Here is a 14,527-nt window from a genome sequence, read left to right as displayed (position 1 = left end):
ATGTTAGTTTTGATTAAAAAAAACTGTAAATATTGTTTTCTACAAGATTGAAAAATTTTACAAATGTTTCATATTTTAACATTAAAAATCGGACCATAAGTTGCTGATATATCGACGTAAGAAAATTGTGGGTTGTTTGGGTGAGACTTAGAAAACATCAACTTTCCTGTTTCTAAACCTTTGCATGGCAATATCGTAACAACAAAGTTCAAAAATGCAAAATATTGAGAATTTTCTCAGCTTTTCAAAAATATTTTGTTTCAAAAGAGGGCAAACAAGGGCACTAATTAAAAAAATGAATAACTGCGACTATTTTCAAAAAAGTTACAAAAAATGGCTAAAACTTGAAAACGGTTCGATTTAAAACAATTTCACTAAAGTACTCTTTGAATCACCAAAAAAAATGTTACCGTGTATCATTTTTTCATAGAAGTCTTATCCATACCTGGGAAGTGAAAACAGAGAAAATGCGTAACGTGATTTTCAAATGATTTTCACTTGGTTTACATCAAGAAAGTAGGGGGTGGTTTATGCACAAACGTGACTTTTTCCTAGCACTTGAATATATTTTTTTAAATCTGGATGGAAGGAACTCCAACAACGTGAATACCGAAAATTCATAGAAGCCAACTTTAACTCCATCTACTTACAATTTATCGTTTCCACCGACTTCAGATCTCTTACAAAAAATCAGCAAACCACAATTGATTTTCACTGTAATTTCCTAATAATCGATTACAGTACTTGCTGCTTCTGGCTTAAAGTAAAATATTTCCGATTTGATAATTCAAAAGCGATACCGCCTCTGAGCTCTTCTATTGACCCCCCAGATCCATACCTATAACTTTGCCGAAGACACCAAATCGTTCAAAAATTTCATCAACAGATAAAGATTTTTGAATTTTTGATATATAATTTTTGTATGGACATCAGCCCAATTTGCTTTGAAAATTATATGGTAAACTAATTATGCAAAATGGCTTTTTTTGACATACCGAGTTGAGTAACGTGAAATAACAGTGTTTTAAAATCTATGTTATACGTTTTTTAAGCATATTTATATAGCTCCAAACATTAATCACAAATTCAATAAAAAAATTGTTTTGATTCTTTCAAAACATGTTCCTGTTTGTTTTTTTGTTATTACCTCAGAGCAGTCGGGATGACACAAAGAAGTGCCAAGCAGTTGACTATTAAACGTACTAAATAACCTATTAATTCCGTTAGTCCGTGCGCTGACTGCAAACCCTGAAATAAAATACAAATGAGTTATTATCAATTTCTTCTGAAATAAATAAGTATCCTTACCCAATACTGAATAGTCATGTACATGACAAGGGCCAGCTCCGGCACCGACAGCACCCCGATGATGATTGACCAGCTGAGCAAACCCCACGAGATTCCCTGGAGAAATACGTAAATTTAAACAAAATCAAAACCTAAACAATAACTTAACTAACCGTCGACAGTCCATGGATGAGAATCGCTGATGATATAAACAGGATAAAGTACTCGGCACACAGCAGATACGACGGAATCGGCAGGGTACCCTTGGCCTCCAGTATCCACGAGACCTCGCAGGAAAACGCCACCAGGTAGGTGATCTGGGGGATGGGAAAGAAGTAAAATTATCAAGTTGGAAATCAAAGATAGTTGCTATTGGGTAAGTGCTTGGGAAGGCACGGTCTGGTCTAATTAGTTGATCCGAGATTAGCGATGGACACAATGCACAATGGCTCAACACCAGAAGCACAAGCATCTGCATTTCCGAGTTTTGCGTTGTGCAACTGTGCGTAATGATTTGCAGATAACTTTTATTTAATATCAGGTTTTCTTGGAATGATAGATAGTTTCCCAACACGAGAAAGCTCACTGAATTGTATGTTTTGGGCTTGTATAATTTTATGAGTTATGCTATAAAGTTGTCATGATTACGTAGTTATTATTTTGAGTTCACTAACTTAGTGAAAGGTTATTACTAAATTAAGAAAATTAACCACAAATTGATAATAACTTTACTCCTAAGTTAATGCCTGATGGTACACATCAACCATAACTTTTGCACCCATATTTCTGTTACAGACATTTTAGTATCTTCAAAACAACGGGAACTATCGATATGATTTTTTATTCATTCCCTAAATTACTGTCTTCAAGGTTATTTACAACAAAGTTTGACTATTTTCAAAACCACATTCTTGCAGGATTGGGTCCGTAAGTTTCACAAAATTGGAATAAGAAGACAACAACTTCTTTGGTTGCTGTGCACCCTTAAATTCTGATTTTTTCCCAAGATGAACAAAATAAAGCTAAATGCATTATTAGAATTTTGCAACTGCCAAAAAATGGAAAAATATTCTAAAATGGATAATAATATTTTTTACTCTTATATCGATCTGCGATTCTAAAGTTTCAAATCATTTTTTTTTTTTGCGCAAAAATCATTTTTCTTCAATGATCCGGCTATTGGCCTTCTAAAATGGTTTGGGTTTATTGTATTCAGTTCAGCAAAATAACATGGATAACATTTGATTTTTTTTCTTTACTCCCAACAAAAAAGTGACCCAATCTAAAGATCTAAATCCACAAGCTTCAAGTTTCCTCATAAAAAATAAATTTCCCAACAACGCCAAAATTGCAGGGTTAATGATCCTCAACCCCCTTAAAACGTTTCACCCACATCTGGGCAGTTTGACCTACACCCACTGCATGAGTCATGAATAGAAAACGTAGGACAGAAAAAAAAACAAACCAAAACAAAAAATAACAACGTTTCCCGAAACACCGACGCTTCTTCGTCTGCGGCTGAGCCGGCTTTGGCCATGTTGTTGAACCGCGGGCAACACCAACACCGGCAGAGTTTAATTGCCCAAATTGGCCTCCAAACCAGCCTCTGCCGGCGGCCAAGATTTGCAATATCTAACGTAGAACGGGGTGACTGTTGTTGTGATTTCACAAATTTTAATTGAATTTGATTTGAAGTCTTTTACTTAAAGAATTATCAAAAATAATCAACTAACACGTCTTTAAAAAAGTACAAACTACACAATTGACAATTTTTATTTAAAAAATCAACAATTTCAACCGTCACTATTCTACGGTTGTGCTTTACATTGATGAATATAACGACAACCGGCGTTCGTTCCAATACCCGCAAACAGCCACACACACATACATCTTCCAAAATTAATAACACAACAGCGCACACCACATGCATTCATTTTAGCATTTCCGAACAAACGAGCGTAAAATTTCACTTTTGACCGAAATTTCACCACGCGTTAGCCCGTGTGCAATTGTTAATTGTTGACTATTGAGTGATCACCAGCTGACTGACTGACTGACGTCGTTGTACGTGTACGAATGCCGGCCTGACCTTAATAGACACATGGCTTAACATATCGAATTGGTGATGGTGGAGCAGGTTTTTTTCCATGGCTTTTCACTTGAAATATGGCGAAAAAATGCCGACCATAAAACCAAAAACTGCAAGCCAGTTTAGTTTATTGTGAGTCATTAAAACTAGATGAACATAGCTTTCGTGTGGTAGAAGAAAAGGGCAATAAAGTTCAATACCCTCAGATACGTCCTAATGCCATAGATGAGCAAATCTCTCTGATGTCGGTAATTCGTTTTTTTTTTTTTGTTTTTTTTTTTAATCAGGCTGATACTTTTTTGGTGCCTTCGGTATGCCACAAAAAGCCATTTTGCATCATTAGTTTGTCCATATAATTTTTCATTCAAATTTGGCAGATGTCCATACAAAAATGATGTATTAAAATTTAAAAATCTTTATCTATTGAAGGAATTTTTTGATCGATTTGGTGTTGTCGGCAAAGTTGTAGGTATGGATAAGGACTACACTAAAAAAAAGTAAAAAAATGTTTTAATTTAACTTTTTGTCACTAAAACTTGATTTGCAAAAAAAAGTATATTTTTTTATATTTTTTATGTGTTTTAGGGGACATGAAAGTCCAACATTTCAGAAATTTCCAGGTTGTGCAAAATATCTTTGACCGAGTTATGATTTTTTGAATCAACACAGATTTTTTTTTCAAAAAATCGAAATATTGGTCGCAAAAATATTTCAACTTCATTTTTCGATGTAAAATCGAATTTGCAATCAAAAAGTACTGTAGTGAAATTTTGATAAAGTGCACCGTTTTCAAATTATAGCCATTTTTAAGTAACTTTTTTGAAAATAGTCGTTGTTTTTAATTTTTGAAAATAAGTGCACATGTTTGCCCACTATTAAAAAAAATATTTTTGAAAAGCTGAGAAAATTCTCTATGTTTGCTTTTTTAAACTTTGTTGATACGACCTTCAGTTGCTGAGATATTGCCATGAAAAGGTTTAAAAAACAGGAAAATTGATGTTTTCTAAGTCACCCAAACAACCCACCATTTTCTAACGTCGATATCTTAGCAACTAATGGTCCGATTTAAACACAATGATAAAATATGAAACATTCGTGAAATTTTCCGATCTTTTTGAAACCAATATTTTCAAATCAAGACATACATTTCAAAAGGGCCAAACATTCAATATTACGCCCTTTTGAAATGTTAGTCTTGATTTGAAAATTTTGAAAATATTATCTTCGAAAAGAATCAGAAAATATTGTCTTCGAAAAGATCGGAAAATTTCACGAATGTTTTTTTATTATAACTTAGTAAATCGGACCATGAGTTGCTGAGATATCGACGTTAGAAAATGGTGGGTTGTTTGGGTGAGACTAGAGGGTGACGAGCGGGAATTCCCGGGAAAAATTTCCCGGGAAATCGACCATTTTTGGACCTCTCGATTCCCGGGAAATTCGGTCGAGACTCCCGGGAAATATTTAACTTATAAATATCGAAGCAAACTTAGATAAACTAATAAGAAAAACATTTGAAAAATTAATGTTATGTTATGAACATTAAGTGTTTAATGTTCGATGTTCAATTTCGAATAAGCCAATGCTTCTCTAATCTTCTTATTCAGAAAGATTAAATTTCAACTTGTCAAAAATTCCAAACACTAGAATTGAGAAAAATTTGGACCCCAAAATTGACATTTAAAAATAATTTCCAGTTACACCCTAAACATGAAATCAAATGTTTTATTTTCAAATATTTTTTTATTATTTCTAAGAGGGAAAAGATTTTTCAAGTTAAGTTCAATTCCATAATCTTCTCTTGAGCATAGCAATCCTCATAATCTAGTTTTTTTGTGAACATATGAATTTTCCTGATAACTCTAAATATTTCTTCATTAAAAATTTACAGTTGACCGAAAAATTACCAAAAAAACAGTTCAATTTGTTGTTTTGAGTCGATGTTTATCATATTGCAAAATTCCCGATACTGGGAAATTATATATTAGTTATATTAGTTATTTTTTTTTTTTTTTGCAAAAATCTATTAACAAAACTGTGTAACTTTTAAAAAATCACTCAGTGCGAATTAAGATTCGTAAATATTTTAAACTACAATTTTGAGTCTTAAAAGGGTGGACAGGAGACGATTTTGTATTTCAGAAAAAAAATCAAAAGGTTTCATATAGTTCCTTAAAATTGTAAGGCTGCTTAAATTAACGTTTCATAGAATTAGTATGAATCAATTGTAACTGAATTTATTAGGAAAACAAAAACAAATTTATTAATTTGCATTTCATTAAATTTTAACACTATTGGCATAGTAAAAAAAAACTCCCGGGTCCCGGGAATTCCCGGGAAATGGCCAAATTCAACTCTCGATTCCCAGGAAATTGAAAATCTCGAGAATCGTCACCCTCTAAGTGCAATCAAGTGAAATCAATTTTGCCTTCCTCACTGAGGTAAGGCTATAATCCTGCTCTAAAAATGAACTTTGTATAAAAACATCGTAGACCCACCTTCATGTATACATATCGACTCAGAATCGAAAACTGAACAAATGTCTGTGTGTATGTGTGTGTGTATGTGTGTGTGCATGTGTGTGTGTGTATGTGTGTGTGTGTATGTATGTGACCAACAAACTAGCTCTTGTTTCTCGGCACTGGCTGAACCGATTTGACCCGAACTTGTTGCATTCGACTTGGTTTAGGGTCCCATAGATCGAGTTTTATACAGATTGAAGTTTCAATAAGTAGTTCAAAAGTTATGTATAAAAATGTGTTTTCATGTATATCCGGATCTCACTAAAATGTATGTAAACTATGTCCGGATCCAATATCCGACCCATCGTTGGTTGGGTAATCAAAAGACCTTTCCAACGAGTCCAAAACATTGAAGATCTGGCAACCCTGTCTCGAGATATGGCCTCTTAAGTGATATTTATGTACTTTTTGGAAGCCGGATCTCACTTAAATGTATGTAAACTATGTCCGGATCCACCATCCGACCCATTGTTGGTTAGGTTATCAAAAGACCTTTCCAATGAGTCCAAAACATTGAAAATCTGGCAACCCTGTCTCGAGATATGGCCACTTAAGTGATATTTATGTTCTTTTTTGAAGCCGGATCTCACTTAAATGTATGTAAACTATGTCCGGATCCACCATCCGACCCATTGTTGGTTAGGTTATCAAAAGACCTTTCCAACGAGTCCAAAACATTGAAGATCTGGCAACCCTGTCTCAAGATATGGCCACTGAAGTGATATTGATGTACTTTTAGGAAGTCGGATCTCACTTAAATGTATGTAAACTATGTCCGGATCCATCATCCGACCCATCGTTGGTTAGGTTATCAAAAGACCTTTCCATCGAGTTCAAAACATAGAAGATCTGGCAACTCTGAATCGAGATGTGGCCACTTAAGTGATATTTATGTTCTTTTTTAATTCAGATCTAAAAAATAGATGAAATTTGTGTACAGCCATTGATGGTAATGAGTGAGGAAGGCTTCAATCACATAGGTGGATTAAGTTAGTTTTTAATATATTCCCCTGCGTTCAGAAACATTTTGAGTACATTTGGGTTTATTAAAAAATGTGTTGTATTTTTGAAAATTTCCAATTTTTTAACTAAAATGTTTGTTCTCATAAAATCACACATTTCGAAAACACTTATGATTGCAAAAAAAAACTGAACAAGTGTAAAATGTATTTTGAAACACTGTTCAAATGTTTTTTTACGTATATTCAAGATTTTCAATTATTTTTATCATGCACCAGAATCTGGGGCAAATTAGGACAAATGTAACAAAGGGATCATCCATAAACCACGTGGACTCTTTAGTGGGGGGATGTTATCGGTTGTCCACGCTTAAGTAACTTATAGATAATTTGTAAAATATGTTTTATGAAAATCATGAAATTCATATATTATCTAAAATTTTATATTGACTGGTAACATTTTATTAGTTGTCACTTCTTGTTTGTTTCAGACATTAAAAATAATAAAAATCAATGTTTTCTAGTCACGTATCATAACAAAATTTATAAAAGAAATAATCAAAGCACAAGAGAACAAAGAAAATGCATTTTCAATTTCTTTTAAGCTATTTAAAAACTGTCGTCCTTGTTTAGATTGAAGAGTATATTATCTTCAAATAATATTATTAAGCTAATTCTATGATTTTAGGCTTGAAAATCATATCAAATATTATGAAAACATAGATTTTATGACTGTTTCAAAAATTTCCCGGCAACTCAGGAATTCTCAGGATTCCAAAAATATTTTTCCCGTTTCCCGGGGAATTCAAAACCCGAGAATATTGGACGCCCTATACGGTGCACTTTATCAAAATTCATTACAGTACCAAAAATTGTATGGAGACTATTATGGGTGAACCAATGACACAAAATGGCTTTTTTTGGTCTAAAGGAAGGCCCCCACAAAGTTTGAGACAAATCGAAAAATATAAGTAAAATCCATTTCCGTGCTTCTAAATTTACTCTATTTTTTATGTTGATGTTTTATGTCGGGTATGACAATACTAAAAGTAAAAAAACGGAATTATAAACTGACACATAGATTTTGAAACACTTTCCCAGCTTGACCTCACCCTCAGCAAACAACAACAGGTCCAGCCAGATTTGATAGATTTTATCGGAATCACCTTGTGGGGTGGCTTGATTTTTGCAACCAGACTGCCTCAGGTGACCACCGAAACATGAGAACGTGAGTGGCAATTATTGTGCAATGTCGCTAGCAACAATTCCTTAGCAGCCGTTAGTAAAGCATTTGGCAGCCACTTGAAAAGTCATTTCTCAAACCAAAAGCAGCAGTTCAACTAAATGAATGGGAATGTACTTTGCTACCAGATGGGAAAACAAAAGAATTCTTTACAGAGCCATGCTGTGGGCTCTGATATAAATATAAATAGTTTAAAAGCAAAACAAGATCGCAGACACCACGTGGTTTGCGGCAGGGCAAGAGTCGCGTGTTGGGCTGGGCATTGTTGAACTTTGGCATGACTAACGTGGGAACTTGTTTGCTTTAGCTGCTTGCTTGAAGGAATATGACGCCCCGTAGAACGTTGTTTGTTTTGCATTATAAATGGGTGCACGATTAAAGTTATTATCATGGAATGCTAGTCTGACACTTTGGTACTGGTGGAAAAAGGAAGTTCATGCCTAGTTGAAACAATTTCAGATCAACAAAGTTCAACAAAATATGTATCAATTACAGCTATTTTGTAATGATACCTTCCACACTCGACTAAGTCCATTACCCGTTCCATTGGTTTCATCTCAACCGCAAAATGAACATCGTGAAACACAGTCAGATCCAAGATAATCACAATCAGGCATATCATCCGCTAATTCGAAAACATTCATCCAACGTTTGACGTTGATGATTGTTGCTGCAGCGAATGTTGAGCATAAATGAGCATGTTTGATGTGATTAGTGGAGCTGAACTCATTCAACCGTGGACGAAGATTAAGAAGAAGGCACACACACATCAGGTGAATGACCGCCCCGAAGGGGTTAAGGTGGAACGACCAGCTCCAGCTAAATAGTAATACATTGAGGGTTGCACAAACAGACCAAAGTGCTACCCTGTTTGAAAAATGTCGCACGTCGTACGAGCTGTCGCGCGGATTTCATTTTACCGTTTCGATATCGATTGGTCGAAAGGACGACAAACGAACGACAAACACTCGACATGCGCGACATTGTTTTTTCCATCGATTTTCCTTCAATTTGACGTCACGATATTCGTCGACGCAGTTTGACAGTTCTCTTCAGTTGGTCTTGTTTGGACTTGATCAAATCAGAGAAACTTTGTACCGAATCGAACCAGTTTACGTTGCCGAAAGTTAGTGTGGATTTTGGCCGGTTGATTGGTAAGTTGTGTTGCTTTTTTGTGAGCGGCTTTATCATAGCAATATATTCCAGATTTCCTGATTTCGGCCTTCGTGATGGAGGAGGAGGAGGAGGAGGAGAACGGGTCACATCGTTGCTCCGGCGGGCCATGCCGGAAGACGGGAAGGGAAGCACCCGGTCTGCGATCGAGGAAGCGGATTGATGTTTAACTTTCCGCGGGAGGTGGCGGTGCGTGCCATACCCAAGGAGGAGGACAATGAAACGGCAAGTAATGGATGTTTCCCCCAATGGAACAGAAGGAGGGAGAAAGACCATTCCCCTTCCCGTCAAGTCTTGGGGAGGTGTACAATGTTCCGTGTGAAAAGAAAGGTGGAGGAAGACGGCGTTTCTGATCCGCCGGAGGTTTTTATACGGTGAGTTGTGTTTTTGAAACGATAGAGGGGGTTTTGCATCCCATTTGGACGACGGAAAATAAATGAGGACGATGAAAGTGTGCGTGGGAGGGACTGGAGAATTAAAAACCTGAAACCATCAAAAATTCTAAACAATAAAATTCTATTTTTCATACCAATCCTTCCTGAATCTTTTCAATTCCACAATTCAAATTTTCTAAGATTCACATAAATATAAAAAAATCTATTAAAAGGTATAGTTTCGTTCAAAAATATGAAAAAATATATTAAAATTATAAAATTGTGTCTATTCAATTCAATTCTATTTATTTCTTTGGTTATCTTTTAACAATACACTCAAACCCCGATGGTTTGACACCAACTGTTGTCAAACGAACGGGGTAACTTTTTAGTTTGACACCCCTTTTACATAATTTTATAATAATTATAAAATTATAAAATTATAAAATTATAAAATTATAAAATTATAAAATTATAAAATTATAAAATTATAAAATTATAAAATTATAAAATTATAAAATTATAAAATTATAAAATTATAAAATTATAAAATTATAAAATTATAAAATTATAAAATTATAAAATTATAAAATTATAAAATTATAAAATTATAAAATTATAAAATTATAAAATTATAAAATTATAAAATTATAAAATTATAAAATTATAAAATTATAAAATTATAAAATTATAAAATTATAAAATTATAAAATTATAAAATTATAAAATTATAAAATTATAAAATTATAAAATTATAAAATTATAAAATTATAAAATTATAAAATTATAAAATTATAAAATTATAAAATTATAAAATTATAAAATTATAAAATTATAAAATTATAAAATTATAAAATTATAAAATTATAAAATTATAAAATTATAAAATTATAAAATTATAAAATTATAAAATTATAAAATTATAAAATTATAAAATTATAAAATTATAAAATTATAAAATTATAAAATTATAAAATTATAAAATTATAAAATTATAAAATTATAAAATTATAAAATTATAAAATTATAAAATTATAAAATTATAAAATTATAAAATTATAAAATTATAAAATTATAAAATTATAAAATTATAAAATTATAAAATTATAAAATTATAAAATTATAAAATTATAAAATTATAAAATTATAAAATTATAAAATTATAAAATTATAAAATGATAAAATTATAAAATTATAAAATTTTAAAACTATAAAATTGTAAAATTGTAAAATTCTAAACTTGTTAAAATTTTAAAATATTTAGGTTCTACAAATCATGAACTCTTAAATTTTCAAATTGTATTATTCTTAAAAATTTTGATATTTTCAAAACTGTTTTTAAAAATATCAAAGATTTTATTTTTATTTTAAAATTATTCCGATATTTTAGATTTTAACGATTCTAACATTCGAGCATATCATAATTGTTCAAAAACTTTAAAGTTCATTGCTTCTTTAAAGCATGGACTTCAGAGTCCCAAGAAACACAAGCACTTTAAATTTAAAAAATAAACCAAATTCTCCATACAAATTTTGGATAAAAAATCAACATGCGTTGATTTTGATTTTTTATCTGAAATGTAAAATGTTTAAATGTAATATTATGTTGTGCTAAACATTTTTTTGTCTTTTTTCCCCAAAAATTTACAAGTTTAGAGACTACTTTTTTTAAATTTTACATTGAAAGTTAAATTTCACATTTCTAGTTATATTTTGGATGATTTAGCCGAATGACGTAATCTTTTTTCAGGTAACCAAAAATATTCCAATCGAATCCTGCTGACAACCCAGCATTTTCGTGTTGTCCCACGGAACGGAAGCTGATCGCAAAAACACTTGCACCGGAAGTGCGTAAACCGACCTTGTCCGGACTCCGGTGGCCATCCGTTCGTGGGATGCGACGAGATGAACTGAAAGGCCAACTGGAAGACAACGCCAAAAACCACGTGAAAATCGCGACACACAACAAGTAAAATTAATGAATGTTTGTGAAATCGAGTGAAAAAGATTAATTTACAGAAAAATACATATAAACATAATTTAAAAATAAAAAAAAATATTTTTACTGCCACATAACCTAAAAACCCGAAAAAAACAGCACACGACAAAGGCACGACAACCTAAATAACAAAACCGTGCGACGTCGGTCGAATGTCGTACGACAATGTCGAACAATTTCGATGATCGATCGCACGACAAATACGACATTTTGGTGCAAAAACGTATGACATTCGTGCGAATGTCGCACGACATTGTCGTGCGACGTCGTATGATTGCACGGACGACAAACGACGGACGTCCGACGGACTTTTCAGTCAGGGTACCGCGGATGAGTTTCACTTGCATGTTGATGGTAATTTGGAAGTGGATCCGGTCTATAAGTTGACCTTTAAAATGTTGTTGTCTTTTTAACATGATTTTTTTTGGAAATTATCTTAGTTTTGGAATCAAAAGGACTGGACGTGACACGAGGGATGATAAAAAAATATTCATAAATTACAAAAATAAACTGAAATTTTAAAACATCAGAAAAGTGAAATTGTACATTTTTTTACAAACAAGTTTTTATCAAAGCACTGTTGAATGAAAATAGTTTCTTTGAAAAATAATAAAACGGTGTGACTTTGATAGTTACTGTGTTTCTTACAAATGTCTTCCTAAAAGTGTGAAAATCGAAGCAATATGTCAAAATAACAACAAGAAAGATTTATTTTTAAAATTTATTTTGAAAATTTTACAATTAAATGTTTGGTCATGTTTATGAACTTTTTATAAAATTTATTAAATTTGAGGTTATGTTAAATAATAGTTTGTTAAATTTTCTTTATTCTTAATTAATTTTTTTTATTGAAAAAATTCATTTTTTGCCATAAGAACCAATTTTGTAGCATGATTAATAAATTTTCAAAATTTAGTAAGAATCCTGTTTTACTCAAAATGCCTATAAATCAGAAGATATTTTTAAATTATGTTTCAATAAAACTAAACACAACACAGTTACAAGTTACTTAGAAACTCATTTCAACTGTTCTTAGTTTAAAATTGTCCAAATAATCCAAAGATGCAGCCCGTTTTAATTTTTGAACTCATTTTAATTAAGGAGTTACATACATGTATATCGGCAAATAAGTCAGAGGTTAGTATTAGCACACACTTCAATTTTTTTTTATTCGTTTTTCATGGGGATGAAAATATACATTTTCACCTACTAACAAAACAAATTTGAATATATTTGGTTGCATCATTGTCAAGATATAGCAATTTCAAGTTAGCAGTTTCAAAAAACGGGTGCCACGATATCTCAACACTGTCTCAACCAAATAGGGGGAAAAAATGGTGAAGACTTGTTAAACCGATTCCGTGTGCATGCCCAATTTTCAAAAAGTTTATTTTAAAAAAGATAAAAATATTTTTGTGTTTTTCATATCAAAAACCGTAAGTTTTTGATTTTTGAATTTTTTTACAGCAGATTTTAAAACAATGGGCTTCGTCATGCACACGGGATACATCTTGAGAGTCTTCACATCAAATTTCAGCCAATTTGGTCCATCCCATCTCGAGATATAGTGGCACCCGTAAATCAACTCGGGGTTTAGAGAAAAACGCCAACAAAGTTTGACAGCCCGCTTTGTGCATGGCAAAATTTTGAGCTTGAATCGTCTCTTACTCAGTTTAATCATGAAATATCTTCATGAAACTTTCAGGAGTAATTAAAAATAATCTTTTGAGTAGATTTAACAAATATACCGTAATTTAAAAATTTTGTGATTTTCTACATATATGTAACCCCATAAGAAAAATCTGACTCTGAGAGACACTGAGAGTATTAAAAAAATCTAACCTAAAAAACTTTTCAAAAATTGTTGACAACTACTTCGTTAGGTACTGAAACAAGAATATGGTTCCATACCATTTCATTTGTATTTGATTCTTATTTTTGAATTTTATTTTGCTAAAAAATCTTGATTCTATTGATTTCACGGGACCATCCATAAACCACGTGGACACTTTAGGGGTGTGGCGATTGTCCATGCTCCATACAAAAAAGATTTTTTTTTGTATGGACAATTGTCCATGAGGGGGGGGGGGTTCGAGATTACCAAAAAAGTGTCCACGTGGTTTATGGATGGTCCCCACCCCCGATTACGGTATAAAGTGAACGATTCTTTTTCAAATCTATATTTTTAAAATACTGTAAAAAAATCACTATTTAAAGAAAAATCAAACTTAAAATCGAATAAAATTAAGTGACGACTTGTTGACCAGTACGGCCCCTTCTATTTTTGATGACTTCTAAAAGACATGTTTTTTTATTATAGTATATTTTATCTCAAAATCGCGATGAGTTATTTTTATGGTGTCAAGAGACTTTTTTGTAAATTTCTACACCTTATATGATAAATTGCGTATACAATTCAGAGATTTTTTCTAAAAGAAATACAAATAGTTAAAAACTTCTACCCCATACATGTAAATTTTTTCAGACAAGAACACATTTTTCAACTTAAAACTACTTGATTTATGTAACTTTACAGGTTTGTGTTTGAAGTGTTACTATGTTACACATAATTGGAGAGCAGATAAAACATAAACGTTGTTGATTTGTATATTGGTCGTTATCGACAATTTTCGAATTTTTAACCTTTCAATTAAACTTATGCGCCTTTGGAAATACAGTTCAGACTCGATTATCTGGAGGCCTTGGCTTAAATTTTCAGGCTAGCTTCTGGGTCATAGTACTTTAAAATTCCGGTTGATGCAAACGAAATTGAATACTTTTGTTTTTTTTTTTTTAGTTATCCGTAAACCACGCTATTACAAACATTCCAATAATCGAACTTTGGATAATCGCAACTTCGGATAATCGAGGCTCCAGCTAA

General features: G+C 32.1%; 1 protein-coding gene and 1 long non-coding RNA gene across 4 annotated transcripts in view; one reads left to right on the top strand and one right to left on the bottom strand.

Moving 5' to 3' along the window:
* The window catches only part of LOC6031935, a 56,814-nt gene that overhangs the window by 3,300 nt on the left and 38,987 nt on the right, over nt 1-14,527 (bottom strand). For all 3 annotated transcript variants that reach the window (XM_038253372.1, XM_038253373.1, XM_038253371.1), the window contains exons 3-5: nt 1,461-1,604; nt 1,309-1,404; nt 1,148-1,248 (exon numbers count right to left, since the gene is read on the bottom strand). In XM_038253372.1, the coding sequence (XP_038109300.1) occupies nt 1,148-1,248; nt 1,309-1,404; nt 1,461-1,604 (341 nt within the window). The remainder of the gene's footprint in view (nt 1-1,147; nt 1,249-1,308; nt 1,405-1,460; nt 1,605-14,527) is intronic.
* Nucleotides 9,081-11,528, top strand: LOC119766907. Its single transcript, XR_005277202.1, has 3 exons — nt 9,081-9,254; nt 9,307-9,647; nt 11,398-11,528. It is a non-coding gene; the product is annotated as an uncharacterized LOC119766907 (long non-coding RNA).

This window comes from Culex quinquefasciatus, chromosome 2, assembly GCF_015732765.1.
Source record: "Culex quinquefasciatus strain JHB chromosome 2, VPISU_Cqui_1.0_pri_paternal, whole genome shotgun sequence".
Taxonomy (NCBI): Eukaryota; Metazoa; Arthropoda; class Insecta; order Diptera; family Culicidae; genus Culex; species Culex quinquefasciatus.
The sequence above is the reverse complement of the archived record's forward strand: the minus strand, read 5'-3'. Positions and strand labels throughout refer to the sequence as shown.